This window comes from Hemiscyllium ocellatum, chromosome 13 (genome assembly GCF_020745735.1).
Source record: "Hemiscyllium ocellatum isolate sHemOce1 chromosome 13, sHemOce1.pat.X.cur, whole genome shotgun sequence".
In the NCBI taxonomy this organism is placed as follows: domain Eukaryota; kingdom Metazoa; phylum Chordata; class Chondrichthyes; order Orectolobiformes; family Hemiscylliidae; genus Hemiscyllium; species Hemiscyllium ocellatum.
This window is the reverse complement of record NC_083413.1, coordinates 77,023,044-77,050,579: the sequence shown is the minus strand read 5'-3', so window position 1 is coordinate 77,050,579 and position 27,536 is coordinate 77,023,044. Positions and strand designations below refer to the sequence as shown.

General features: G+C 44.9%; 1 protein-coding gene across 2 annotated transcripts in view; it reads right to left on the bottom strand.

The window, feature by feature from the left end:
* The window catches only part of gpc5b (glypican 5b), a 593,135-nt gene that overhangs the window by 205,456 nt on the left and 360,143 nt on the right, over positions 1-27,536 (bottom strand). For both annotated transcript variants that reach the window (XM_060834330.1, XM_060834331.1), the window contains one exon: positions 26,774-26,894. In XM_060834330.1, coding sequence (XP_060690313.1) covers positions 26,774-26,894 — 121 coding nt within the window. The remainder of the gene's footprint in view (positions 1-26,773; positions 26,895-27,536) is intronic.

Genomic DNA, 27,536 nt, shown 5'->3' with positions numbered 1-27,536 from the left:
TAGGTGATCGTGATATTGGAGTAGGTGATCGTGATATTGGAGTAGGTGGGTGTGGTATTGGAGTAGGTGAGTGTGGTATTGGAGTAGGTGAGTGTGATATTTGAGTAGGTGAGTGTGATATTGGTGTAGGTGAGTGTGATATTGGGGTAGGTGAGTGTGATATTGGGGTAGGTGAGTGTGATATTGGGGTAGGTGAGTGTGATATTGGAGTAGTTGAGTGTGATATTGGGGTAGATGACTGTGATATTGGAGTAGATGACTGTGATATTTGAGTAGGTGGGTGTAATATTGGAGTAGGTGAGCGTGATATTGGAGGAGGTGAGTGTGGTATTGGAGTAGGTGGGTGTGATATTGGAGTAGGTGAGCGTATGTTTTGAGCAGGTGAGTGTGATATTGGAGTAGGTGATCGTGATATTGGAGTAGGTGATCATGATATTGGAGTAGGTGAGTGTGGTATTGGAGTAGGTGAGTGTGGTATTGGAGTAGGTGAGTGTGATATTTGAGTAGGTGAGTGGGATATTGGTGTAGGTGAGCGTGATATTGGAGTCAGTGAGGGTGATATTGGAGTAGGTGGGTGTGATATTGGAGGAGGTGAGCGTATTATTTGAGTAGTTGAGTGTGATATTGGAGTAGGTGAGCGTGATATTGGAGTAGGTGAGTGTGGTATTGGAGTAGGTGAGTGTGATATTGGAGTAGGTGGGTGTGATATTGGAGTAGGTGAGCGTGCTATTGGAGAAGGTGGGTGTGATATTGGAGTAGGTGGGTGTGATATAGGAGCAGGTGGGTGTGATATTGGAGTAGGTGAGTGTGATAATAGAGTAGGTGAGCGTGTTATTGGAGTAGATGAGGTGATATTGGAGTAGGTGAGCGTGGTATTGGAGTAGGTGGGTGTGATATTGGAGTAGGTGAGTGTGATATTGGAGTAGGTGAGTGTGATATTGGGGTCGGTGAGTGTGATATTGGGGTAGGTGAGTGTGATATTGGAGTAGTTGAGTGTGATATTGCGGTAGATGACTGTGATATTGGAGTAGATGACTGTGATATTGGAGTAGGTGGGTGTAATATTGGAGTAGGTGAGCGTGATATTGGAGGAGGTGAGTGTGGTATTGGAGTAGGTGAGTGTGGTATTGGAGTAGGTCTGTGTGATATTGGAGTAGGTGGGTGTGATATTGGAATAGGTGAGTGTGATATTGGGATAGGTGAGTGTGATATTGGGGTAGGTGAGTGTGATATTGAAGTAGGTGAGTGTGATATTGGGGTAGACAAGTGTGATATTGGAGTAGGTGGGTGTAATATTGGAGTAGGTGAGCGTGATATTGGAGTAGGTGAGTGTGAAATTGGGGTAGGTGAGTGTGAAATTGGGGTAGGTGAGTGTGATATTGGAGTACGTGGGTGTGATATTGGAGTAGGTGGGTGTGATATTGGAGTAGGTGAGTGTGATATTGGAGTAGGTGAGTGTGATATTGGAGTAGGTGGGTGTGATATTGGAGTAGGTGAGCGTGATATTGGAGAAGGTGGGTGTGATATTGGAGTAGGTGGGTGTGATATTGAAGTAAGTGAGTGTGGTATTGGAGTAGGTGAGTGTGGTATTGGAGTAGGTGAGTGTGATATTGGGGTAGGTGAGTGTGATATTGGGGTAGGTGAGTGTGATATTGGAGTAGGTGAGTGTGATATTGGGGTAGATGACTGTGATATTGGAGTAGGTGGGTGTAATATTGGAGTAGGTGAGCGTGATATTGGAGTAGGTGAGTGTGATATTGGAGTAGGTGAGTGTGATATTAGAGTAGATGAGTGTGATATTGGAGCAGGTGAGTATGGCATTAGAGAAGGTGAGTGTGGTATTGGAGTAGGTGAGCATGATATTGGAGTAGGTGAGTGTGGTATTGGAGTAGGTGAGTGTGCTTTTGGGGTAGGTGAGTGTGAAATTGGAGTAGGTGAGTGTGATATTGGGGTAGATGTGTGTGATATTGGAGTAGGTGGGTGTGATATTGGAGTAGGTGGTTGTGATATAGGAGCAGGTCAGTGTGATATTGGAGTAGGTGAGTGTGATAATAGAGTAGGTGAGCGTGTTATTGGAGTAGATGGGGTGATATTGGAGTAGGTGAGCGTGGTATTGGAGTAGGTGGGTGTGATATTGGAGTAGGTGAGTGTGATATTGGAGTAGGTGAGCGTGTTATTGGAGTAGGTGAGTGTGATATTGGAGTAGGTGAGCGTATTATTTCAGTAGGTGAGTGTGATATTGGAGTAGGTGGGTGTGATATTGGAGTAAATGGGGTGATATTGGAGTAGGTGAGCTTGTTTTTGGAGTAGGTGGGCGTGATATTTGAGTAGGTGAGCGTATTTTTTGAGCGGGTGAGTGTGATATTGGAGTAGGTGATCATGATATTGGAGTAGGTGCGTGTGGTATTGGAGTCGGTGAGGGTGATGTTGGAGTAGGTGACTGTGATATTGGAGTAGGTGAGTGTGGTATTGGAGTCGGTGAGGGTGATATTGGAGTAGGTAGGTGTGATATTGGAGTAGGTGAGCGTATTATTTGAGTAGGTGATTGTGATATTGGAGTAGGTGAGCGTGATATTGGAGTAGGTTAGTGTGATATTGGAGTAGGTGAGTGTGGTATTGGAGTAGTTGAGCATGATATTGGAGTAGGTGAGTGTGGTATTGGAGCAGGTGAGTGTGGTATTGGAGTAGGTGAGTGCGATATTGGAGTAGGTGAGCATGACATTGGAGTAGGTGAGTGTGATATTGGGGTAGGTGAGTGTGATATTGGGGTAGGTGAGTGTGATATTGGAGTAGTTGAGTGTGATATTGGGGTAGATGACTGTGATATTGGAGTAGATGACTGTGATATTGGAGTAGGTGGGTGTAATATTGGAGTAGGTGAGCGTGATATTGGAGGAGGTGAGTGTGGTATTGGAGTAGGTGGGTGTGATATTGGAGTAGGTGAGCATATTTTTTGAGCAGGTGATCGTGATATTGGAGTAGGTGATCGTGATATTGGAGTAGGTGATCGTGATATTGGAGTAGGTGAGTGTGGTATTGGAGTAGGTGAGTGTGGTATTGGAGTAGGTGAGTGTGATATTTGAGTAGGTGAGTGTGATATTGGTGTAGGTGAGTGTGATATTGGGGTAGGTGAGTGTGATATTGGGGTAGGTGAGTGTGATATTGGGGTAGGTGAGTGTGATATTGGAGTAGTTGAGTGTGATATTGGGGTAGATGACTGTGATATTGGAGTAGATGACTGTGATATTGGAGTAGGTGGGTGTAATATTGGAGTAGGTGAGCGTGATATTGGAGGAGGTGAGTGTGGTATTGGAGTAGGTGGGTGTGATATTGGAGTAGGTGAGCGTATTTTTTGAGCAGGTGAGTGTGATATTGGAGTAGGTGATCGTGATATTGGAGTAGGTGATCGTGATATTGGAGTAGGTGAGTGTGGTATTGGAGTAGGTGAGTGTGGTATTGGAGTAGGTGAGTGTGATATTTGAGTAGGTGAGTGTGATATTGGTGTAGGTGAGCGTGATATTGGAGTCGGTGAGGGTGATATTGGAGTAGGTGGGTGTGATATTGGAGGAGGTGAGCGTATTATTTGAGTAGGTGAGTGTGATATTGGAGTAGGTGAGCGTGATATTGGAGTAGGTGAGTGTGGTATTGGAGTAGGTGAGTGTGATATTGGAGTAGGTGGGTGAGATATTGGAGTAGGTGAGCGTGCTATTGGAGAAGGTGGGTGTGATATTGGAGTAGGTGGGTGTGATATAGGAGCAGGTGGGTGTGATATTGGAGTAGGTGAGTGTGATAATAGAGTAGGTGAGCGTGTTATTGGAGTAGATGAGGTGATATTGGAGTAGGTGAGCGTGGTATTGGAGTAGGTGGGTGTGATATTGGAGTAGGTGAGTGTGATATTGGTGTAGGTGAGTGTGATATTGGGGTCGGTGAGTGTGATATTGGGGTAGGTGAGTGTGATATTGGAGTAGTTGAGTGTGATATTGGGGTAGATGACTGTGATATTGGAGTAGATGACTGTGATATTGGAGTAGGTGGGTGTAATATTGGAGTAGGTGAGCGTGATATTGGAGGAGGTGAGTGTGGTATTGGAGTAGGTGAGTGTGGTATTGGAGTAGGTCTGTGTGATATTGGAGTAGGTGGGTGTGATATTGGAATAGGTGAGTGTGATATTGGGATAGGTGAGTGTGATATTGGGGTAGGTGAGTGTGATATTGAAGTAGGTGAGTGTGATATTGGGGTAGATAAGTGGGATATTGGAGTAGGTGGGTGTAATATTGGAGTAGGTGAGCGTGATATTGGAGTAGGTGAGTGTGAAATTGGGGTAGGTGAGTGTGAAATTGGGGTAGGTGAGTGTGATATTGGAGTACGTGGGTGTGATATTGGAGTAGGTGGGTGTGATATTGGAGTAGGTGAGTGTGATATTGGAGTAGGTGAGTGTGATATTGGAGTAGGTGGGTGTGATATTGGAGTAGGTGAGCGTGATATTGGAGAAGGTGGGTGTGATATTGGAGTAGGTGGGTGTGATATTGGAGTAGGTGAGTGTGATATTGGAGTAGGTGGGTGTGATATTGGAGTAGGTGAGCGTGATATTGGAGTAGGTGGGTGTGATATTGAAGTAAGTAAGTGTGGTATTGGAGTAGGTGAGTGTGATATTGGGGTAGGTGACTGTGATATTGGAGTAGATGACTGTAATATTGGAGTAGATGAGTGTGATATTGGAGTAGGTGAGCGTGCTATTGGAGACGGTGGGTGTGATATTGGAGTAGGTGGTTGTGATATAGGAGCAGGTCGGTGAGTGTGATATTGGAGTAGGTGGGTGTAATATTGGAGTAGATGAGTGTGATATTGGAGTAGGTGAGTGTGATATTGGGGTAGGTGAGTGTGATATTGGGGTAGGTGAGTGTGATATTGGAGTAGTTGAGTGTGATATTGGGGTAGATGACTGTGATATTGGAGTAGATGACTGTGATATTGGAGTAGGTGGGTGTAATATTGGAGTAGGTGAGCGTGATATTGGAGGAGGTGAGTGTGGTATTGGATTAGGTGAGTGTGGTATTTGAGTAGGTCTGTGTGATATTGGAGTAGGTGGGTGTGATATTGGAGTAGGTGGGTGTGATATTGGGGTAGGTGAGTGTGATATTGAAGTAGGTGAGTGTGATATTGGGGTAGATAAGTGTGATATTGGAGTAGGTGGGTGTAATATTGGAGTAGGTGAGCGTGATATTGGAGTAGGTGAGTGTGAAATTGGGGTAGGTGAGTGTGAAATTGGAGTAGGTGAGTGTGAAATTGGAGTAGGTGAGTGTGATATTGGAGTAGGTGGGTGTGATATTGGAGTAGGTGGGTGTGATATTGGAGTAGGTGAGTGTGATATTGGAGTAGGTGAGTGTGATATTGGAGTAGGTGGGTGTGATATTGGAGTAGGTGTGCGTGATATTGGAGAAGGTGGGTGTGATATTGGAGTAGGTGGGTGTGATATTGAAGTAGGTGAGTGTGGTATTGGAGTAGGTGTGTGTTATATTGGAGTAGGTGGGTGTGATATTGGAGTAGGTGGGCATGATATTGGAGAAGTTGAGGGTGATGTTGGAGTAAGTGGGTGTGATATTGGAGTAGGTGAGTGTGATATTGGAGTAGGTGAGTGTGATATTGGAGTAGATGAGTGTGATATTGGAGCAGGTGAGTATGGCATTGGAGAAGGTGAGTGTGGTATTGGAGTAGGTGAGTGTGATAATACAGTAGGTGGGTGTAATATTGGAGTAGGTGAGCATGATATTGGAGTAGGTGAGTGTGGTATTGGAGTAGGTGGGTGTGATATTGGGGTAGGTGAGTGTGATATTGGAGTAGGTGGGTGTGATATTGGGGTAGGTGAGTGTGATATTGGAGTAGGTGGATGTGATATTGGAGTAGGTGAGTGTGATATTGGAGAAGGTGGGTGTGATATTGGAGTAGGTGGGTGTGATATAGGAGCAGGTGGGTGTGATATTGGAGTAGATGGGGTGATATTGGAGTAGGTGAGCGTGATATTGAAGTAGGTGGGTGTGATATTGGAGTAGGTGAGTGTGATATTGGAGTAGGTGAGTGTGATATTGGAGTAGGTGAGCGTGTTATTGGAGTAGGTGAGTGTGATATTGGAGTAGGTGAGCGTATTATTTGAGTAGGTGAGTGTGATATTGGAGTAGGTGGGTGTGATATTGGAGTAGGTGAGTGTGATAATAGAGTAGGTGGGTGTGATATTGGAGTAAATGGGGTGATATTGGAGTAGGTGAGCGTGTTATTGGAGTAGGTGGGTGTGATATTGGAGTAGGTGAGCGTATTTTTTGAGCAGGTGAGTGTGATATTGGAGTAGGTGATCGTGATATTGGAGTAGGTGAGTGTGGTATTGGAGTAGGTGAGTGTGATATTTGAGTAGGTGAGTGTGATATTGGTGTAGGTGAGCGTGATATTGGAGTCGGTGAGGGTGATATTGGAGTAGGTGGGTGTGATATTGGAGTAGGTGAGCGTATTATTTGAGTAGGTGAGTGTGATATTGGAGTAGGTGAGCGTGATATTGGAGTAGGTGAGTGTGGTATTGGAGTAGGTGAGTGTGATATTGGAGTAGGTGGGTGTGATATTGGAGTAGGTGAGCGTGCTATTGGAGAAGGTGGGTGTGATATTGGAGTAGGTGGGTGTGATATAGGAGCAGGTGGGTGTGATATTGGAGTAGGTGAGTGTGATAATAGAGTAGTGAGCGTGTTATTGGAGTAGATGAGGTGATATTGGAGTAGGTGAGCGTGGTATTGGAGTAGGTGGGTGTGATATTGGAGTCGGTGTGTGTGATATTGGAGTAGGTGAGTGTGATATTGGGGTAGGTGAGTGTGATATTGGGGTAGGTGAGTGTGATATTGGAGTAGGTCTGTGTGATATTGGAGTAGGTGAGTGCGATATTGGAGTAGGTGAGTGTGATATTGGGGTAGGTGAGTGTGATATTGGGGTAGGTGAGTGTGATATTGGGGTAGGTGAGTGTGATATTGGAGTAGTTGAGTGTGATATTGGGGTAGATGACTGTGATATTGGAGTAGATGACTGTGATATTGGAGTAGGTGGGTGTAATATTGGAGTAGGTGAGCGTGATATTGGAGGAGGTGAGTGTGGTATTGGAGTAGGTGAGTGTGGTATTGGAGTAGGTCTGTGTGATATTGGAGTAGGTGGGTGTGATATTGGAATAGGTGAGTGTGATATTGGGATAGGTGAGTGTGATATTGGGGTAGGTGAGTGTGATATTGAAGTAGGTGAGTGTGATATTGGGGTAGATAAGTGGGATATTGGAGTAGGTGGGTGTAATATTGGAGTAGGTGAGCGTGATATTGGAGTAGGTGAGTGTGAAATTGGGGTAGGTGAGTGTGAAATTGGGGTAGGTGAGTGTGATATTGGAGTACGTGGGTGTGATATTGGAGTAGGTGGGTGTGATATTGGAGTAGGTGAGTGTGATATTGGAGTAGGTGAGTGTGATATTGGAGTAGGTGGGTGTGATATTGGATTAGGTGAGCGTATTATTTGAGTAGGTGAGTGTGATATTGGAGTAGGTGAGCGTGATATTGGAGTAGGTGAGTGTGGTATTGGAGTAGGTGAGTGTGATATTGGAGTAGGTGGGTGTGATATTGGAGTAGGTGATCGTGCTATTGGAGTAGGTGGGTGTGATATTGGAGTAGGTGGGTGTGATATTGGAGTAGGTGAGCATGTTATTGGAGTAGGTGGGTGTGATATTGAAGTAGGTTAGTGTGATATTGGAGTAGGTGAGCGTGGTATTGAAGTAGGTGGGTGTGATATTGAAGTAGGTTCGTGTGATATTGGAGTAGGTGAGTGTGATAATAGAGTAGGTGGGTGTGATTTTGGAGTACGTGGGTGTAATATTGGAGTATGTGGGTGTGATATTGGAGTAGGTGGGTGTGATATTGGAGTAGGTGGGTGTGATATTGGAGTAGGTATGCGTGCTGTGAAAGGTTGAATTTGAGCAAGTCTCAACATAAATGGATTAGCTGAATGGTCTAAAATGTTGTCACATCATCCTAGCCTACCTGTATATACCACTAAAAGCGTTAGCAGGATAAGAACTGTTTAGCATTATTCCACATGCAGAGTAGTGGTGACCCAGATTTATTTGGCACTAACCCCTGTTCAACAAGGGAGGATCTCTGATCCAAGTCAGACTATCAATGGAACAAGGAAAGTGGAGCAATGTTTAGCATATTCTTTCAGCAACTTTTCTGAAGGTGCTCGTTAATGCTGGGGCTAATGGTACTCTGCCACCGCACTCATATTATGTGATCCTGCCTAATGTGAGCAGCTATTCAACTGTGACAGTTAGCATTTCTACCTCCGTGTATTTACAATTCCAGCAGGGGTCGCTGGATGGCAGGCAAGGTAATGAACCGGAAGTGGTTTCCTTTTTCCCAGCCAGAGACACCAACAGCTCTAACAGCAAGATCCCATAACGTTGCTGAGAGATAAGCTAAATCATTAGAGAGCAGGGAGGGTCAAGAGCTATTCAGCAGTATTAACCATTGAAACATCAATAAAAAATGCTCAGTTCATTTGCAAAGATGACATGACTTTCATCGCCTTGCAGGGTAATACATTAGTTCTGAAGGGCTCCCACTTGAACCTTGAAAGGACTTCCATCAGTGCAGCTACAAAGTGCAAACCTGCTAATTAAAGTTTGCAATGAGCCTGCAGAATGGCAGCGATGAAAAGGCCATTTTATGAGCACCACTGTACTTCCACAGTTGGATGTGAAGTGACTGTGTCAATACAGGTAATAAGTCCCAGCTATTTTGCTGAGCAGAATTTTTGAGCGTTCATTAACTGGATTCAATTAATTAACAAAACTCAGCAGTTATAGAGCAAAATCCATTTTACATCTCAGTTTATGGCCATGGGCATTATTTTAAAGAGGGAGCCTGACCGCTCTGCTAAACATACCAGTTAAAAGCAATCAGGACTAGCACCACATGACCAGGGACCTTAACTTCTTTTTCTTGTTTCATCGACTTGGCTTATTATAAAAGCTGTGAATCATACATCCTTCTATTCTCTCACCCATGCTGCTATCTTTCAATGATCTGTGATATTTGAAGTGTCAGGATGTTTTTCCACCATGGGAGCCTCCTGGGTTTCTACAACGGACTGACACACTGCCCAGGCTCCTGTCAGACCACTGACCTCTTTGCTGAGATGTACGGGAGCCTCGTATCTTGAAGTTGAGCCCTAAAACATCCCCCCCACCTATTCACTCATTCCCTCACCCTCACTCCTCCAGAACAATAAGGGACTTGAAGAGAGGTGTGGAGAAAGTTATGAGTAGATTCGACTGAGGTGTTGAAAATAAGGAGCAGTTTTGGCAGAGAAATTAAGATGAAACTATTCCCACTACTGAGAGGATTGGTAACCAGAGAAGATATTGAAAATGGGAGAAGGAGAATGGGAGATGAGATGAAGACTTTTTTTTTGCAACCAGCAAGTTAAAATCTTGTGTATCTTAGCTGATAGGTGGTTAAGGCAGGTTAATTAGCAACTGGTTTCAAAAGCGAATTATCAACAAGAACAGACATCAGTTAATTAAACTCAACTGTCTGTCAGTGTGTGCGCACATATGCACAACAGGCTTCAGCTATCTGAGGATTAGCACATTTGATGACAAAAACAGCACCAACTTCATCATCACAATACCCCTCTGCATGAGTTAAAATTATGGATAATGTACATTGGACACGTCAAATCCTTGGAGGAGCATCACCAGTGATGACTCCATAAAATCCTGTAAATTCTGTGGCAGGATAAGCTGTCTACCAGTGCCCTCTCTCAGACCAGCACCAAGGCACTGGGTAAGGTCAAACAACACTCTGTCTGCCTGGCCGACACTACACTCCAGAACAAACTCTCTTCTCTGTGCTTCATCGTGCCACGTGGATACCAGGTGGGTAAAACAGATGCTTCAAGGACATCCTCAAAGCCACCCCTGTCTAACTGTGGGAACCCCTTGGCCAAGATCACTGAGGCCCATGAAGAATTTCCACAAAGGATCAACCATTTCCCATAGGGTCAGATGGACACAAAGTGCAGATAGTGGAAGGAGCATGTGAAAGCCTGAGCACACTACCCGCCCCATCTCTGGCAGTGTGTGGGGATCCAGCATTGGGCTGTTTTGCCATAACTCCGAAGTGGAAGAAAGTCAGCCTTGCTCCCGAGGCACTGCCTCAGAAGCCTGGGCTGAATGGCCTCCTTTTGTGCTGTATTCTTCCAGGATTCATAGAATAGAATCCTTATAGTGCAGAAATAGATCTTTCAATCCATCATGTCTACCCTGACCTTGCAAAGAGCAACTTACCCCTATCCCCAAAACCCCACATTTCCCATAGCTAACCCCCCCTAGCCTGTATATCCCTGGAACTATAGCATGGCCAATCCACCTAACCTGCACATTTTTGGATTGTGGGAGGAAACACACACAGACACAGGGAGACAGACAGTCACCCCAAGGGTGGAATCGAACCCAGGTTCCCAGCACTGTCAGGCAGCAGAGCTAACCACTGAGCCACCACGTCACCCATTCAAAATTCAATGAAGTAAACAGCTAAACTTGACTCGGAAGGAGACCAGTCTTCACTCAGTTCCAAGAAGCAGGCAGTGTCCCTGGTAACAGATTAAGTCTCACTGACTGACCTAGAATAGCCTAAAATGGCTGGATTGCTTTAACATTGTGAGGTGAATTCCACAGAACCATGCTGCTCAGAACTGAGGCCATTTGGCCCACCATGTCTGTGTTGGCTGATTGAAAGAAGTCTACAATTAGTCTCACATGTCTGCTTTCCTTAAAAGCATGAGAAAATTCCTCCATTTCAAATATTGATCCAATACGCTTTGGAAAGCTTCCATGACCTGCTTCCATTACCCTTTTGGTTGCACATGCCATAGCATGTCAACAGATGACTTTGTGTTCAAAGCAAATAACCTGACTTTCGCGAACATGTTTTCAGAAGGGAACTGGAAATGTACTTGAGAGAATAGGGAACAGAACAATGCATTGAAAGGCTGGTGTAATACATGGATTCTGAAATTTAGGATTTAAATGCATTTGGAGAGGCAAGGACTGCATGGGCATAGTCAGCACAAAACCACCCTTACTGTGGGGCCAAGGAGTGTCAAGCCTTGTGAAAACCTTCAATGCCAGGCTGCAAGCCAGTTATCACCCCCCTCACCTCTCGCCTAGCAGGCACTATCCAACTGGCCAGCTGACCGTTACAGTCAGTCGCTGGCACACTGCAGGGAAGTGTTTGGCCACTGGTCCTAGCTTACCCAGAGAAAAATTAGGCACAACCATAGAATGGTATCCAGTAAGGGCAAGTTTGCCAGATCTTCATTTCCAAAGCCCACTCTTGACTATCTTTTTTTCCAGCTAAATGTACATTGCACTGGCTTGGATTCCTGAACTTCGACGCTTGACTTAATCCACTCATGTGTCTTTCTGTCCAGTCATTGGTTATGAAGATCACCACCACACCACATTTTAAAAGCTAGTACTTGCCACGCAGTCCAAATCTTACATCTCTGCAACGCAACACTCCACACTAACGACTACATGAGATGACTTTGTGGCTTTACAGTGGTGCTTTTGAACTTCCATTTGCTACTCAAGTTGCCGGTTGTGTCTCGTGCTATGGTTAATCTACTTTGGATTTCACTCTTGGATGTAACTTTGATGGTTGCAGCGTGGGAAAAGGAAACGTAGGGAATCTCAGATTGCTTCACACTCACGGGCAAAACAATGATCTAGAGACTATGGCAATTTGACTCAACATAAATGAGAAAAAGTGCAATGCTAAGAATGGAAAAGGCAGTTGAAACGTCATGACTGTAAACTCTCATTGAGAGGCAATAATGAACCAATGAAGAAGGAAATCCAGATTACAGTAGCTAGGTCAGGGCCAGAGCCGTTGCTTGGCCTTAATCTCCAACGACAGAGTTTCTGCCACTAACTCAAATCTGCATCGAATGATAGCCATCGTTCAGTGGTCAAATTCCACCCCTCAAAGTCAGGAGGTAGTGGATGCAAAACTCCAGAGATCTGACGTCACAATAAAGTCTTGGATTGGGGGAGAGCTGCATTGTTGGAGGCGCCAATGTTTCAACAAACCATTCATCCTGTCTGCCCTTGGAAGCTAAAAAATAAATTGCACAGCATTATTTGAAGAGGGGGGTGGTTCTGGGACTCTTCACGTGGACACACTGGTTACAAAGCCCCAACAACGCCTCTTCTTCCTCAGGCAGCTGAGGAAATTTGGCATGATGGCAGATACCCTTACCAACTTTTATAAATGCGCCATCGAGAGCATTCTGTCTGGATGTATCACTACCTGGTATGGCAACTGTATCATTCAAGATCGGAGACGGTTACAGAGAGTGGTGAACTTGGCCCAGACAATCACAAAGGCCAACCTCCCATCGACAGAATCCATCTACCAGGCCTGCTGTCAAGGTAAGGCCTCCAGCATTCTCAAAGATCCATCCCACCCTGGCAATGTTTCTCTACAACCTCTACCATCAGGGAGAAGGTACAGAAGCCTGAATACACACACCGGCCAGTTTCGAAACAGTTTCTACCCTACTGTTTTTAGAACACTGAATGGACTCAGAAACTCTTAACATTCACCTGTACCTGTGTTTTTGTTTTTGCCGCTGTTTATCTATTATTTTCTTATCTATGCTACTTAACTTTGTGATCTGTCTGTATTGCTTGCAAGACAAAGCTTTTCACTGTGCCTCGGTACACGTGACAGTAAATTCAATTCAATTCAATTTGTTACTCTAGCCAACAAATGTCCCTCAAACCACATGGTTCATACACAGATCATCTACTCATTAGCACAATGCTGTTTGTGAGAGCTTGCTTGGATAAAATTGGCTATTGTTTTTCCCACGTTACTACGGAGTCTGTACTTCAAAAGCACTGCAGGGGGTATAGAGATGTCCGGAATTGTGTAACTCAATGCAGAAACAAAGTTTGTTTTCTCTTTCATTGCCTTTCACCATTCTATCTGGATGTATCACAGCTTGGCACAGCAACTGCTCTGCCCAGGACCATAGGAAACCACAGAGTGCTGTGAACACAGGCCAGTCCATCACACAAACTAACCTTCCATCCACTGACTCCATCTATTCTTCCTGCTGCCTGGGGAAGGCAGCCAGCATTATCAAAGACCCCTCCCACCCGGGTTATAATCTCTTCTAACCTCTTCCGTCAGACAAAAAAATACAAAAGATTAAACACACGTCCCAACAGGTTCAAGAACAGCTTCTTCCCCGTCGTTATTAAACTTTTGAATGGACCTCTCAAATATTAAATTGGATGCTGATCTCGCCCTTTGCTCTACACCTTCTCTAAAGCCGTAACTTTGTATTCATTGCTCTGTTCTGTCACTCTAATGCACTTTGTGTGCCATGATCAACCCATCTGGAGGGCTAAACAAAACTATTCACCCTACCTAGGTACATGTGACAAATCAAATCTCAAAAAAAACAATCCATGAAAGCAGTGGAAAAATAATGGGTAGGAAGGCAACAGAGACTCTGCACATCAGTATTTGCATGCACTGGGCAGAGATGATCACAGAGTGGTATTACTGGCAAGTTTAGCAATTATTGTCCATCACTAGTTGCCCTAAGGTTTATACAAGTGGATAGTGAAGCATCAGCCACATTGACTTGCAATGCAATCACATTTAGCCCAGAGCTGGTAAGAATGACAGGTCCCATCCTTAATGAGGGACCAAGTTGGGTTTCTGTAACAATTTGACAGCTTCATGCTCAATTTTGTTGGCAAAGGCTCTCGATTTCTAGGTTTTAATTGAAAACTGCATTTACATTCTGAAAACTGCTTGGATGGCACTTGAACTCTCATTCTCTGGGTTACTAATCCTAGCAGCAGAGCTGGTTCACAAGGATGAGACTAAAGATTTATTGTTCGAAATGCATTTTATATGATGATGTCCTCACAAATGTACGTCCATTTTAGCAATTCCCCTGCTGATGGACATCCATTTGCAACTGTTCTTAAATACGGCCCTGTCTTAATGGAGAAGTCATGTACTTAAGCAGTGTAATGTCAGAAACTAATACACAGAATCTCATTTTATCTCACTCTAGCCACTCAAACAACTAAGCCGGGCTCTGTGCTTGCACATAAATTATACCAGTAACAGATGAGTCCCTTCGGAGAACGGAATTAGAAAACAGAAGAACAATTACCAAGCACAATTCATCGCCCGGTGTTAACTAATGCGCCAGGGAGTGTCGGCAATGTTTTAACCACCATCCAACTGCCTAGAGAAGCTTTCAAAAAAAATTAATAGATTATGAAATGTTTTATCATGTGCCTATTAACAGGCTACCATTTCAGGACGTCTGCCTCATTTGATCATTTACCCATTTGAAAGGACTTGACTCTGAATGGCAGAATAGTTAACTAGCCCCAAATGCACTCTTTACACCCTGCCACCTTTTCTTTTCGCCTTTAAGTCCCTCATTCGAACCTCCCACTTTGACTAATCTGAAATTCTTCTGACCTGATACCTCCTATATGACTCATATTTTATCAAATAGTGCTCCTGTGAAGCGCCCTCAGTGCGTGCTATTACTTTTACGGTGATATACAAAAACAAGTTGTTGTTTGATGGATAGCCACGTTCTGTATGGCTTGTCCAGCTCCCACCATATTCCTTTTCCCTCAAACCTATTCCTTTCGCTTCTAGCTCACCTGGTCTCCTCAGTTACCAGCTCTCACAGTTATCCACTCAGAGACCACTGCCCCTCGCTTGTGAGTTTAGATCAGGTCACTGCAACTTTCCACCATCACCCGACCTTGACCTGTATGCACATCTACCTGTATTGACACAATTCTACAGGCACCAGCCCATCTCTCTGGCACCTTGCCCAAGTAGCAATTTTAAAGAGTGCCGGCCTGTATTTTATTTTTGTGTAGTATCTTAGGAGCAGGCCATTCAGCCCTTCGAGCCTGCTCCACCATTCAAATGATCAGAGTTGATCCTCTGAACCAAGAAAATACTCCTGCTTTCTCCCTATAATCTTTGATGCCTTTAATGTCTAAAACATTTTTGAGTATATCCCTGCGATAAAAAGCCAGAATGGTGATGGAATGCTACTGAATGTCCACTGGCCATGGTCAGACTCTCTCTTGTTGGAGATACCTATTGTTTAGTATCTGTGTGGTGTGGACACTGCTTACCATTTGTCAGCTCAACCCTGGATATTGTCCGAAGTATGGCAGTGCTGGGACATGAACTGCTTCAGTATCAGGAGTCATGATGGCCCTGAACATTGCGCAATCATCAGCAAACATCCCCATTTCTAGCCTTAATGACAGAGGATAGCTCATTGATAAAGCAGCTGAAAAGGTTTGGGTGTAGGACATTTTCCTGAGAAACTCAAAAGGGCCTTTGTGATAGTAGTGTCCCTACATCTGAGCCAGGAGACCTGGGTTGAAATCCAACCTGCTTCAGAAGTTTTAAATAGGTTGATGAGAAAATATCTACCCCGAAGGAACACCTGCAAGTGATGCAAGATCGCACTTGGAGCAATGTGATAAGATCAGGTCAGTTGAAGATAAATACTGGTCACGCTTTCTCTGCTCTTCATTGAGATGATGCCACTAATCACTGATACCAATATCTCAGACAAAACGTAGATGGGGCTACGTGTGCAACACAAGCCCTTTCTGGCCAGAATGAGTCTATTACCTGGTCAATCTCATGTTGTCAGGATTGAAACCCACAACTTTCTGACTCAGAGGGATGGATGTGGCCGTTCTTCTGCCGTTGAGTAAACTGGCATCATATTATCCTTTACAGAATCTCCATATTGCCAAAGCTTGTTCTAAATTAAACAATGCAATCCTCAGTCAAAGCTATGAGCAGCTCTCAAAGCCATCACTGGCCCAGAAAGACGGTGGGTTGGTGGGGGGGCGTGGACCTAAAGAGGGAGTCACAGAGGGAGTGGTCTCTGCGGAACACAGATAGGGGTGGGGAGGGCAATATATATCTGGTGGTGGGGTCTGTTTGTAGGTGGCAGAAATGGGCGTGAATAATGCGCTGTGTCAGGAGACTTTTCGGGTGGAACGTGGGGACGAGATGTAAAACCTGAGCCCACACCTCCACGACTCACCTCCATCCAAGGCCCCAGAGTATTCTTCCATATCAGACGGAGATTTTCCACCTCATCTACTGCATCCGTTGCTCTTGATGCGGTCTCCTTCACATTGGGGAGTCAGGACGCCAACTCACAGAGCGATGCAGTGAACATCTCTGGGACACACGCACCAGATAACCCACCACCCTGTGGCCAACCACTTCAACTCCCCCTCACACTGCCCCAAGGACATGCAAGTCCTGGGCCTCCTCCGCTGCTAAGTCAAAGTCACCCGCCAACTGGAGGAAGAATGCCTCATCTTCCACCTTGAGACCCTACAACCACACAGCATCAACATCAACATCATTAGTTTCTTCATCTCCCAACCCCTCACCTTATCCCAGATCCAATCCACCAACTCGGCACTGCCCTCTTGACCTGTCCTACCTGTCCATCTTCTTTCCCAACTATCCGCTCCATCCTCCCTTCCAAACGATCACAATTACCTCCCATTTGCATCCACCTATCATCCTCCCACCTGCCTTCTCCCCAGCCACACCCATCTATTTATCTCTCATCTCCCTTCCCCTTCCATATTCCTGATGATGGGTTTTTGCCTCTCCTGCTCCTCAGTTGCTGCCTGACCTGCTGTCCTTTTCCAGTGCCATACTTTTCCCCTCTGACTCTCTAACATCGGTCGTCCTTCAAAGAAAGAGGTCCAACTTTCATAGAATCCCAACAGTGTGGAAACAAGTCCACACCAACCCTCAAAAGAGTAACCCAAACAGATCCAATCCCCTATTACTCTACACTTGCCCCTGACTAAACTACACATCCCTGAACACTATGGGAAATTTAGCATGGCCAATTCACCTAAGCTGCACAGCTTTGGACAGTGGGAGGATACCCACGCAGACAAGGAGAGAATGTGCAAACTTCACACACACAATCACCTGAGGCTGGAATCCGAACCTGAATCCCTGGAGCTGTGAGGCAGCAATGCTAACCACTGAGCCATTGCACCACCCTGATACTTTGGCCTAGTCTGTCTGACTCTCCTGTTCCCTACAGAAACTTCCACAAATCTCCTTCACAATATTGACACTCATTGTAACCTTCAGCAAAATCTAGCCCTATATTTACGTTTCAGGTTCCTCGACGTATTTCCCAGCCTCCACTTAATACCTCCTTCAAATTGAAAGCCCTGTTAAATGGACTTTGCTCTAGAATTTCAATCTAAATATTTATAGTACATCATGATTACATTCATAAAATATACAAATCTCATTCAGTCAGAGTTGTTGACAGGAGTCAGCTCTAATTAATTTTTGACCAATGTTTTCTTAAATTTTGAATGCAAGTAAAATGTTTAATCTTATTTTTATTCATTATTTAAAAGGCAACAATGAATAATGCAAATCAATTCAGTCACTGGTTCAATTGAGATGACTTCTGTTTCTCTATTACTAAAAAGGATGGCTTGAAATAACCAAATGAAAAATCCTTTTTCCCACAGATAGAAAGGAGACAAGAGGCTTCACACCATCACCAAACGATACTTAACAATTTTTCACTAGTATTGGTAGTTAACAATGACTTGACAGATAGTTTAGAGGGGCAGCAAGATGGTGCACTGTCCTTGTGGGTTTGAGTGGAGGATCCAGTGGCTGTATCTGAGCTGAATATGGCCCATTGTCCAGTCAGTTCCTTAGTCACAGCTCAGAACTGTCTAGAATCTGGTCAGGGCTAGAGTTCATCTCCTGGGGGAAGATGGAGCATCTGCAACTGACCTTGTTGTACTTTTAACAGTATCGTTATTCACTTTGGTGACCTTTTAACTCCATAAGGCGCTCTGCATCAATTATTTTGGGAGTGGGACGCCTTGAGGGGAGATGTAGGGCAGGATTTAATGACGACGATGCGAACCTTAGCATCAGGCCAAATAGCCAGTGATGTCCCATGTCGTCTCTTATCATGAATGACTGCCACCTCAAGTGCCAATCAGGTACTTCACTGGGTATCAGTGGGACCAGGGACCCTGACAGGTGACGTCCCATCTGCTAAGAGCCGGCAGCTCATCAGGAACCAGAAGCGTTTCACTGCTCAGCAGCACCACTGGGAAGATGGTGGCTGATGTTGGTAGGACAGCCACCCACCTGAGGAACCCAGACAACAGGGGAGTGATGGCAAGTGGGGATTCAAGGTATTGGGTCATGGGGTCGTGGCGGGCATGAAGGCATTAGCACAGAGGACGTGGGTTGGCTCCTACATTTATTTTTGACCTCATTGAGCAATTAAAGGGTCTGCTGAGGTAAGGGAAACTTTTAATTTTACTTTAAAAATGGCTTCATCTAGTCTCAAGAGTGAAAGATCATAAAACACTGCATCGCTTCCTGTGATGACATAAGTGTCTCATTGGCAAATTAGATTAGAGTCTCTAAAGTAAGGAAACAGGCCATTTGGCCCAAGAAGTCTACACCAACCCTCCAAGGAGTAACCACCCAAACCCCTACCTTATATTTACCCCAACTAATACACCTAACATTACGCACAATTTACCATGGCCAATCCACTTAACCTGCACATCTTTGGATCATTGGAGGAAACCCACACAGACATGGGGAAAATGTGCAAACTCAACACAGACAGTCGCCCTAAGGCTAGAATTGAACCTAGGTCCCTGGCACTGTGAAGTAGCAGTGCTAACCACTGGGTCACAATGCCACCCCAAATGACAATGCATGATGGCTCAGTGGTTAGCACTGCTACCTCACAGCGCCGGGGACCCGGGTTCGATTCCAGCCTCAGGGGACTTTCTATGAGGAGTTTGCACATTCTCCCTGCATCTGTGTGGGTTTCCTCCCATAGTTCAAAGATGTGCAGGTTTGGTGGATCGGCCATGCTAAATTGCGCAGAGTATTCAGGGATGTGCAGGTTAGGTGCATGGGTCAGGGGTAAACGTAGTGTGTGGATCTGAGTGGGATACTCTTCGGAGGTTCAGTGTGGACTTGTGGGGCCAAATGGTCTGTTCCCACACTGTAGGGATTCTAGAATTTTATGAATTTCTTATTCCACAGCACCCACACCCTCCTTCTTAATGTCAGGTCCCTCAGTGAATGCCTTCGAACAGGACACTCCCACAAGAAGCTTGCCATGTTGGGAATTCTGATTGGCAAGACCTTTGCCCACCACTGGGTGCTTATTAGCTGTGGTGAATGAGGCCTGTAAGTGGGCATTATATGGCTCAGTCAGACCCGGGATGAGAAAGTGACTGGATCCCCAATCGCCATATTGCTACCTGATTTAAATGCCTCCCTCACAACCAAGTGTGCCACAGTGGAAGGCATAACATATCCCCCTATCGGGTCTGGAAGTGGAACAATTCTGCTTGCATATTGTTTCAGACTTTAACTCTGCCACATCAAGCTATGGCAGCACGACTAGGTTCCTCAGTCTGTATTTCTGTGCAAAGGCGAGAAACCATCATCTTGAGGATGTGTTTCACCGCTCTGATTCAGCAGTAATAGACATGAACTGTACTTAGAAACAATGTCAGTCAGATAGTGAGCAGATTTTGTCTCAGGCCAATTGAATCCAATTTATTGGGAAATGGATAGAGAGGGATGTTATCCATTGTAATAATGGACAATGGAAATGAATGCAGAAGGGATTTGGTCCATTGAAATTCTATACAGTGGTAGTGAGTATAAAGGGGTTTCATCCATTAGGAGGTCTATATATTGGCAGTGAGTACAAGGAGCTTGTTCCATTATGACCCGATGCAATGGGAGCAAATACAAAGGGATTTGGTCCATTGCAATCCTATACAAAACCGGTAATGGGAAGACTCTTAATTGAATTGCTGTACTTTTAAAATATTGTTCTTGCGATGTGACTCCTGAAGGACAATAGCGCACCTGTTGTGTTTTATGAAAACCTCAGGAACTTTTGTGGCCAACATTTTTATGATGCCAGTTCTTTACAATCAGGTTTATTCACTCCAGCTTTACCAGCTGCGTCACTGCCGCTCTGAGTTCTTGAGTTGAAATTTTGAGATTATACGCAGTTTAGAAACTGGATTGTGTCCAAAACTCTGGCCAACGTAAGTGCCTACTGCAATCGGAGGCTTGGCAAATTGGTAACTCAACACAATGGCCACAGTGCCAGTGAGTCTCCCAGCCTCCACCATCGAGGGGTGATAGTGGGGGGTGGAGGGGTAAAATTCACTCAGCTGGGATGCTAGCTGAAAGCCTCAGGTGAGTTTGGGAGACGGAGGGAGGTTGTGGCAGCCCGGAGACAGGAACATACGAAGACCAAGGTGTGCTTTCCATGTGGAATGCACTGTCCAGCTCAACATTTGGATAAGTAATTTAGAGTCATAGAGATGTACAGCACGAAAACAGACCTTTGGTCCCACTTGTCCATGCTGACCAGATATCACAAACCAATGTAGTCCCACCTGCCAGCACCCGGCCCATATCCCTCCAAACCCTTCCTATTCATATACTCATTCAGATGCTTTTTAAATGTTGCAATTGTACCAGCCTCCACCACTTCCTCTGGCAGCTCATTCCATACACGTACCACTCTCTGAATGAAAAAGTTGCCCCTCAGGTCTCTTTTGTATCTTTCCCCTCTCACCCTAAACCTATGTCCTCTAGTTCTGGACTTCCCCAACCCAGGGAAGAGATTTTGTCTATTTATCCTATCCATGCCCCGCATGATTATATAAACCTCTATAAGGTCACCCCTCAGCCTCTGACACTCCAGGGAAAACAGCCCCAGCCTATCCAACCTCTTCCTATAGCTCAAACTATTTAAACAGAAAAGCTATCTTTTTAGCAGGGCACTCCAGCAATCTCTTTCAAGACAGTTAGTCACTTGACATATGGGTCACGTGATCGTGAAGGGAGCAAAGCTAACCATCCATCAATAAACTGTATCACACCTAGGCCCCTTTCTCAAAGCTTTCAGCCTTGCTCTCTTCTGAGCATGTTATAGGCACCAAAAGCCTGTGTTGGAAGGTTCCTGTAGACACCTCCATTGCACTGGAACCTATAAGCTAATTGCTATGATCTGCTGCTGTTGCAGTGCAGCAGATTGACCCCCATAAGCATTGTTAAATCTCCTTTACGTCCAGCAATCTGCCAAGCGGGAATATGAATCCCCCAGTTGTTAGTTCGGTATCATTCGGTATTTGACGATGAGGAAGGTAGTGTCCATTAAGGTTCTGTACAATAGGGGCAAACAGGAAAGGGCTTACTCCATTGAGCATTGAATGAACAAGATAATACATGGCTTAGAAAGGGTGGATGCTGGGAAATTGTTTTCGTTAGGTGGGGAGACTAGGACCCATGGGATAGCCTTAGAATTAGAGGGAGTCAACTCAGAACGGAAATGGGGAGACATTTCTTCAGCCAGAGAGGTGTGGGCCTGTGGAATTCATTGCCACAGAGTGCAGTGGAGGCTGGGACGTTAAATGTCTTCAAGGCAGTGATCAATAAATTCTTGATCTTGCATGGAATTAAGGGCTACAGGGAGAGTGCAGGTAAGTGGAGTTGAAATGCCCATCAGCCATGATTAAATGGTGGAGTGGACACGATGGGCCGAAAGGCCTTACTTCCACTCCTATGTCTTATGGTCTTAACAAGGAGCACTCAATTCTTTACAATGGGAAAGCATTTGATTGGGATGAGAAAATCCTCATAGCTTGCCTTCTCCTGTCAGGGCAGTTGCTTTAAATGAACGTTAGGCCCAGTGCTGGCCCCTTTTATTGTCCTGAAATGTTCTTGTTCAATCACAGTACAGTCAGTTAGAGCAGAATGGTTGGAAAGTGTGACCTTGTGTCTGCAATAACTTCACAGCAGATTACCAAACTGGACACACTACTAATTAGTTATAAACATTAAACCAAGCATTTCTTCAAGGAATGGTGGCTATCAAACAGAATTCCATTTAAAACCTTTGCAGATCTTTTCAGTAAAAGAAATATTTACATATTCATGGTCTTTGGTGCATGAATCATGAGACAGGGACTCATTAATACTGAATGGCCCTGCAGTAAAATATAAAACACAGCTTTGCTTCAGAAGCTGGTTTCACTACTTTTTTCCAGTTTGCTTCTTCAGTGATATTTGTTTTAAGTAAAGAGATGGAAATGGAAATGGAAATGAAGAAAGCTTTACAAAAAGACCTTGACCTTTGAGTGGTTAGGGTTTGGAACGGACTGTTCGGCAGAGTGGTGGAAACAGATGTAATAGTAGTCTCCAGTGGCAATTGGACTGAGGTTGTGTTTGTGACCGTTGGCATCGCTGGGTTGAGTTCTGTGCAGGCATGGATGAATCTCAGGTCCTGAACGGTACACTTGTACAACTTAAATAGTCTAATCAATCATAGGAAGGGAGGTTCAGAATACAAATGGAGGAGGTGAGAGCTGCCTACCTGCCTCTGTCTGTAAAGCAAGGTGGCAAGTACCCTGAGGATTGCTGCTGTCTTGGCAATTTTTAACAGGCAGCTCCTCAGAAATGGACGGAGATGGATAGAGCCCTTGCACAATAGAGGTAAGACAAGTGCTTGTGCCAATGCGAGTTGGCCCCAGAGTTTTGCTGAAAGAACCACTGTAAGCAATGTCAGGACCTATACATCCCTTACATTACAGGCCGCACTTCACTCACAGCGAGGGGGGTGCAACTGTACACGCACAGCTGGCAGCCATTGTTAATGTTGGTATCTGCACTGGGAACAAGTAACTCTGACTGGGTAAATACTCTGGCAGTGGGAACTACTCACCTTTGGGGTTGTCTGATTCTGTCCTTGCTAAAGTGCATCCATTGTTATCCTCCAAATGTTAACCATATTTAAAACAGAATTCACGTCCACACTTTCAGTGCGAGCTTTATTTGAGTCAGCCACACTCCATAAAACTCTCACACCGCACTGATTACTCGCTCCCTATATTTATACAACCAATTCACACCCAATTAATTCTTAATTGCTATGTCCATTTCCTCATTCCATTAGCTCTCAGGCATCCCTTCAAATGATATTAGACAATAACATCAGGGTCTGGAACCTTGAGGCTGATTGTAACACTGCTTGGTGGATCCAGCACACGGATAGGGCACCAAACTGCTGGATGTGTGACTGCTTCAGCCATCAGAAAAGCACAGGCAATGTTAAAACAGTTCAGAGCAATGTTGCCCCATGTCCTGAGGTCAGCTGATGATTGGTAAGGCTGTGGTCATGTGACAGGCACACATTGCCATCTCACGCTGACACAATCTACAGTCAGTCAAGGTGCAGCTCTGACATTACTGGAAAAAAAGGGCATCATGTGAATGGGTTTACAGTGAGACAATGTCATGAAGGAAATATTTATGCAAAGCAGTTGTTAGGCAGGAGTTATGATGGATATGGGAATCTCTCAGTCGTGTTTAGATGTGACACGTGACCAAAGAACCCCAATATACCTCTGCGTCCCTGCCTAAGTACTTGTTAGGTAAGTTTGTACAATGCTGCAGGCTATTCTACAGCACTGAAAATGTGTTGCTGGTTAAAGCACAGCAGGTCAGGCAGCATCCGAGGAACAGGAAATTCGACGTTTCGGGCCAGAGCCCTTCATCAGCCTGATGAAGGGCTCTGGCCCGAAACGTCGAATTTCCTGTTCCTCGGATGCTGCCTGACCTGCTGTGCTTTAACCAGCAACACATTTTCAGCCCTGATCTCCAGCATCTGCAGACCTCACTTTTTACTCGCTATTCTACAGCAACCAGCCTTGTACGGTTAAACTTGTCCATACACAAACTCAGAACAAGGAGTTCAGCAAGACAGGAGAACAACTGAGGAAGAAAGGAGAATGGAGAAAAATAGGAAGAGCGAGAGTGAAAGCGTGACTGAGACAGGCTGGGGGCAAATTGAAATAAGGAGGGACAAAGTGAGAAAGGGAAATGAAAGTGAAACAGAGAGCCGATGGAAAGATGCTCCCACGGCAGAGAGACGAGGATACAAGGGCACAGGCTCAGAATGAAGGGACGACCCTGCAGAACTGAGTTGAAAAGGAATTTCTTCAACCAGAGGGTGGTTAACTCGCTGCTGCAGAAAGCTGTGGAGCCCAAGTATTTGAGTGTATTTTAGGCAGAGATAGAGAGGTTCTTGATTAAGAAGGAGTTATAGAGAGGAAGGCAGGAGAATGAGGTTAAGAAACATAACAGCCATGATTGAATGGCAGAGTGGTCTCAATGGGCTGAATGGCCTAATTCTGCTCCTATATCTTATGGTCTTACAGTTGGTCCAAGAATTGAACCTATGCTATTGGCGTTACTCTGTGTTGCAAACTTGTTCAGCCAAGTGAGCTCACCAATATCCCACAATTCACACAGAATTACTCTACAACTGACAGGAAGGTCAATCTAAAATGTCCCCAACAAAGTGTGAATTGCAAAGAAGTTAATTCTAAAGTTGGTCTGCCAGAGGAGTGAAGGAGCTTTGTGGGTTGAAAGGCTGGTGAAGTTCTGAATCGCTGAGAATGAGGGGAAATGTCCTCACCCAGAGAGGGGTCAGGCTGTGGAATTCTCTGCCATTGAATGCGGTTGAGGCTAAAATACTGAATGTTTTCAAGATGTAGCTCTTAGGTTGAGTGGGAACAAAGGACATGGGGAGAAAGCTGGAACCAGGGGACTGAGCTGAATGAGTGAAGGGCTTTTGCCCGAAATGTCTATTTCGCTGCTCCTTGGATGCTGCCTGAACTGCTGTGCTCTTCCAGCACCACTGATCCAGACTGAGCTGAATGATCAGCCACAATCATACTGAATAATGGAGCAGGCTTGAAGGGCCGAGTGGCCTACTCCAGCTCCTATTTCCTATGTTTCAATGAAACTTGGCAAGAGAGGCAGAGCTGGATTGGATGACAAGATAAACAGAGATGGACAGATGTAGAGGTAACTCTCAGGGATGGAACAACATGATCTGGGAGCTCACAGAACTGAAAAGAGAGCGCTCTCATGTAGACAGGAAGTGAGATAGTCAGAGACTGAAAGAGAAAATTCATAGAAGCAGAAAGAGAGAGACAGAGGGCTCCAAATGAGACAAAGACAGATGACTGAGATGCAGAGACAGTGAAATTTTAAAAGAGATAATTAGAGAATTCAGCAAAACAGAAAGAGAGGGAGAGTGACCAGAGAGAGGGACAGTGACAGGGACAGAAAGGATGAAAGTTGGTTTCTGCAGTGTGTGATGAATTCTTTCTTTTCTGCTGTGTGGTGGGAAGGCAGCTAAACAACATGGATTCTGTGTAAGGGAACTCAGTGAGGTGTCAACAGCAACTGGATGGCTGTTACACCGAAGTCAGAGAGAAGTTCTTGGAAATAGCACGCAGCTAAAGTCAAGACTCCGATGAAGTCCAGGGAAGCTCTGAAAGTCAGAAGGTGTGTGTTCAGGAAAGCCATAAGTGACTCAGAACAAGCCTGTGAGCATGAATACAGCAGTGTGGCAGAGATAGTGGGGTATGAATATCTTACAAGCAGAATTTGCTTAAAATAACTGAGCGAGGTTGGAATTTGGAGGAAATGGCGAGGCAGGGATGGCTTGGTAAAGCTAGCTGTCAGTGGACAGTTGGGTTAAGTTTGTAAATGGGCACTGAAGTGTAGTTTCCGAGCCCATGGGCCCAGGACAGGAAGGTGATGAACCAAAACAGGAGGAGCCGTTGAGGCAGTTTGTGATGAAACAACTCTTGAGAGGGTATTTTGAGGCCCAGATCAGTACAGATGAAGAATTGTAATCCCTTGCAATTAATGAAATTTGATGACCTAGCTACTCATGATGAAGGGGAGATTTCTTTATTCACTCGTGGAATGTGGACATTGCTTGCTGGGTCAGCATTTGTTGCTCATCCTTAGGTGCCCTGGAGAATGTGATGGTGAGCTGCCTTGTTGAGTAACTTCTGTAGGTAGACCCACAATGCTGTTGGACAGGGCATTCCAAGATTTCTGTCTAGTCTTTGAGGAATCTGTGGATTAGTCTCAATCACATTTCATGTTTTTAGTTATTTTAATTGACCTGCTCAGGTATATTATGGCACACCTCCATGACAGGTTTCACTTAAACCTGAACCATTTGGCCTAGAGGTAGTGACACTAGCATAGTGCCACAAGAGCCCAATTATAATTGTGCTGCAGGGGAATTGAACACAGTACCTTACCCAAGCTTATCACTGTTAGAAGGAAGTTGGACATGTATTGTAGACTGCAAATGTCTTCTAACGTGTATAGCCTTGGCGTTTGTTCAAAATGATGGATTCATGTGGCATTTTTCTGTTCGTCAGTCTCCTTTATCTACCTTAAAAATAGTGTTAACTAGTCTCTGAACTTATTATAAAATAAGGTGGTGGTTTTGTCATGACCTGTAACATACATCTGGTCCAGTATCGGAACAAGAGTCTGTTCAGCTGGCAGTCACATTTGGGATTGATGACTTGGTCTTACACTGCAACACAGGGCATTATTGTCATGACATTGCCAAGTACTCTTGCACTTGAAAAACCTTTGCCTAATTTTCTCAACTCAGCCATTTGAGTGATTTTCAGATGTAGGTCTCAGCATCTTACCTTGTCGATTTGCACAAGTTTGTCGATGACCTTCTTCACCATAGCATCAGGTCCTCGGACTTTCACTTCCGGGTTGTTCGCTTGTTCTTTCAATCCATTCCCGACCACCCTGTTTGTGTAACTAGAAACAGGCAAAGGGCATTGAGGTTCTGAATGACAGCAGAAAACTGTGATAAATAATTATATTGATATTGTGGGGTTTTTTTTCGTTTGTTCATCTTAGATTGAGACTGCCCTCCTGGAATGTGAAGCAGGGGAAAGATACCGATCATAACAAATTGGAGGAAAATGGCTCCTCCACCAACCAAAATGATCATGGCTGATCGACGTCAACTCCACTTTCCCACCCATTCTCCAAGCGACTCCCTGAGAGGTCAACACTGAGGCCTACTGAACCTCAAAAATAATCAAGAATGGAATCATAGCATCCCTACAGTGTGGAAGTAGGCCATTCAGCCCATCAGGTCCACTCAGACCCATCCCACCTACCCAGTCCCTGCATCGCCCATGGCTAATCCACTTCGCTTGTACATCTTTGGACTGTGAAAAGAAACCTGAGCACCCGGAGGAAATCCACACAGACATAGGGAGAATGTATAAACTCCACACAGACAGTCACCCAAAGGTGGAAACAGACCCAGGTCCGTGGTGCTGTGAGCCACCCTGTCCACCACAATCTAGTGTAGAGAATCCCAAAGATTCACAACCCTTCCAGAGAAAATATTTTTGCTCATTACAATCCTGAGTGAGCAGCAAAAATGCC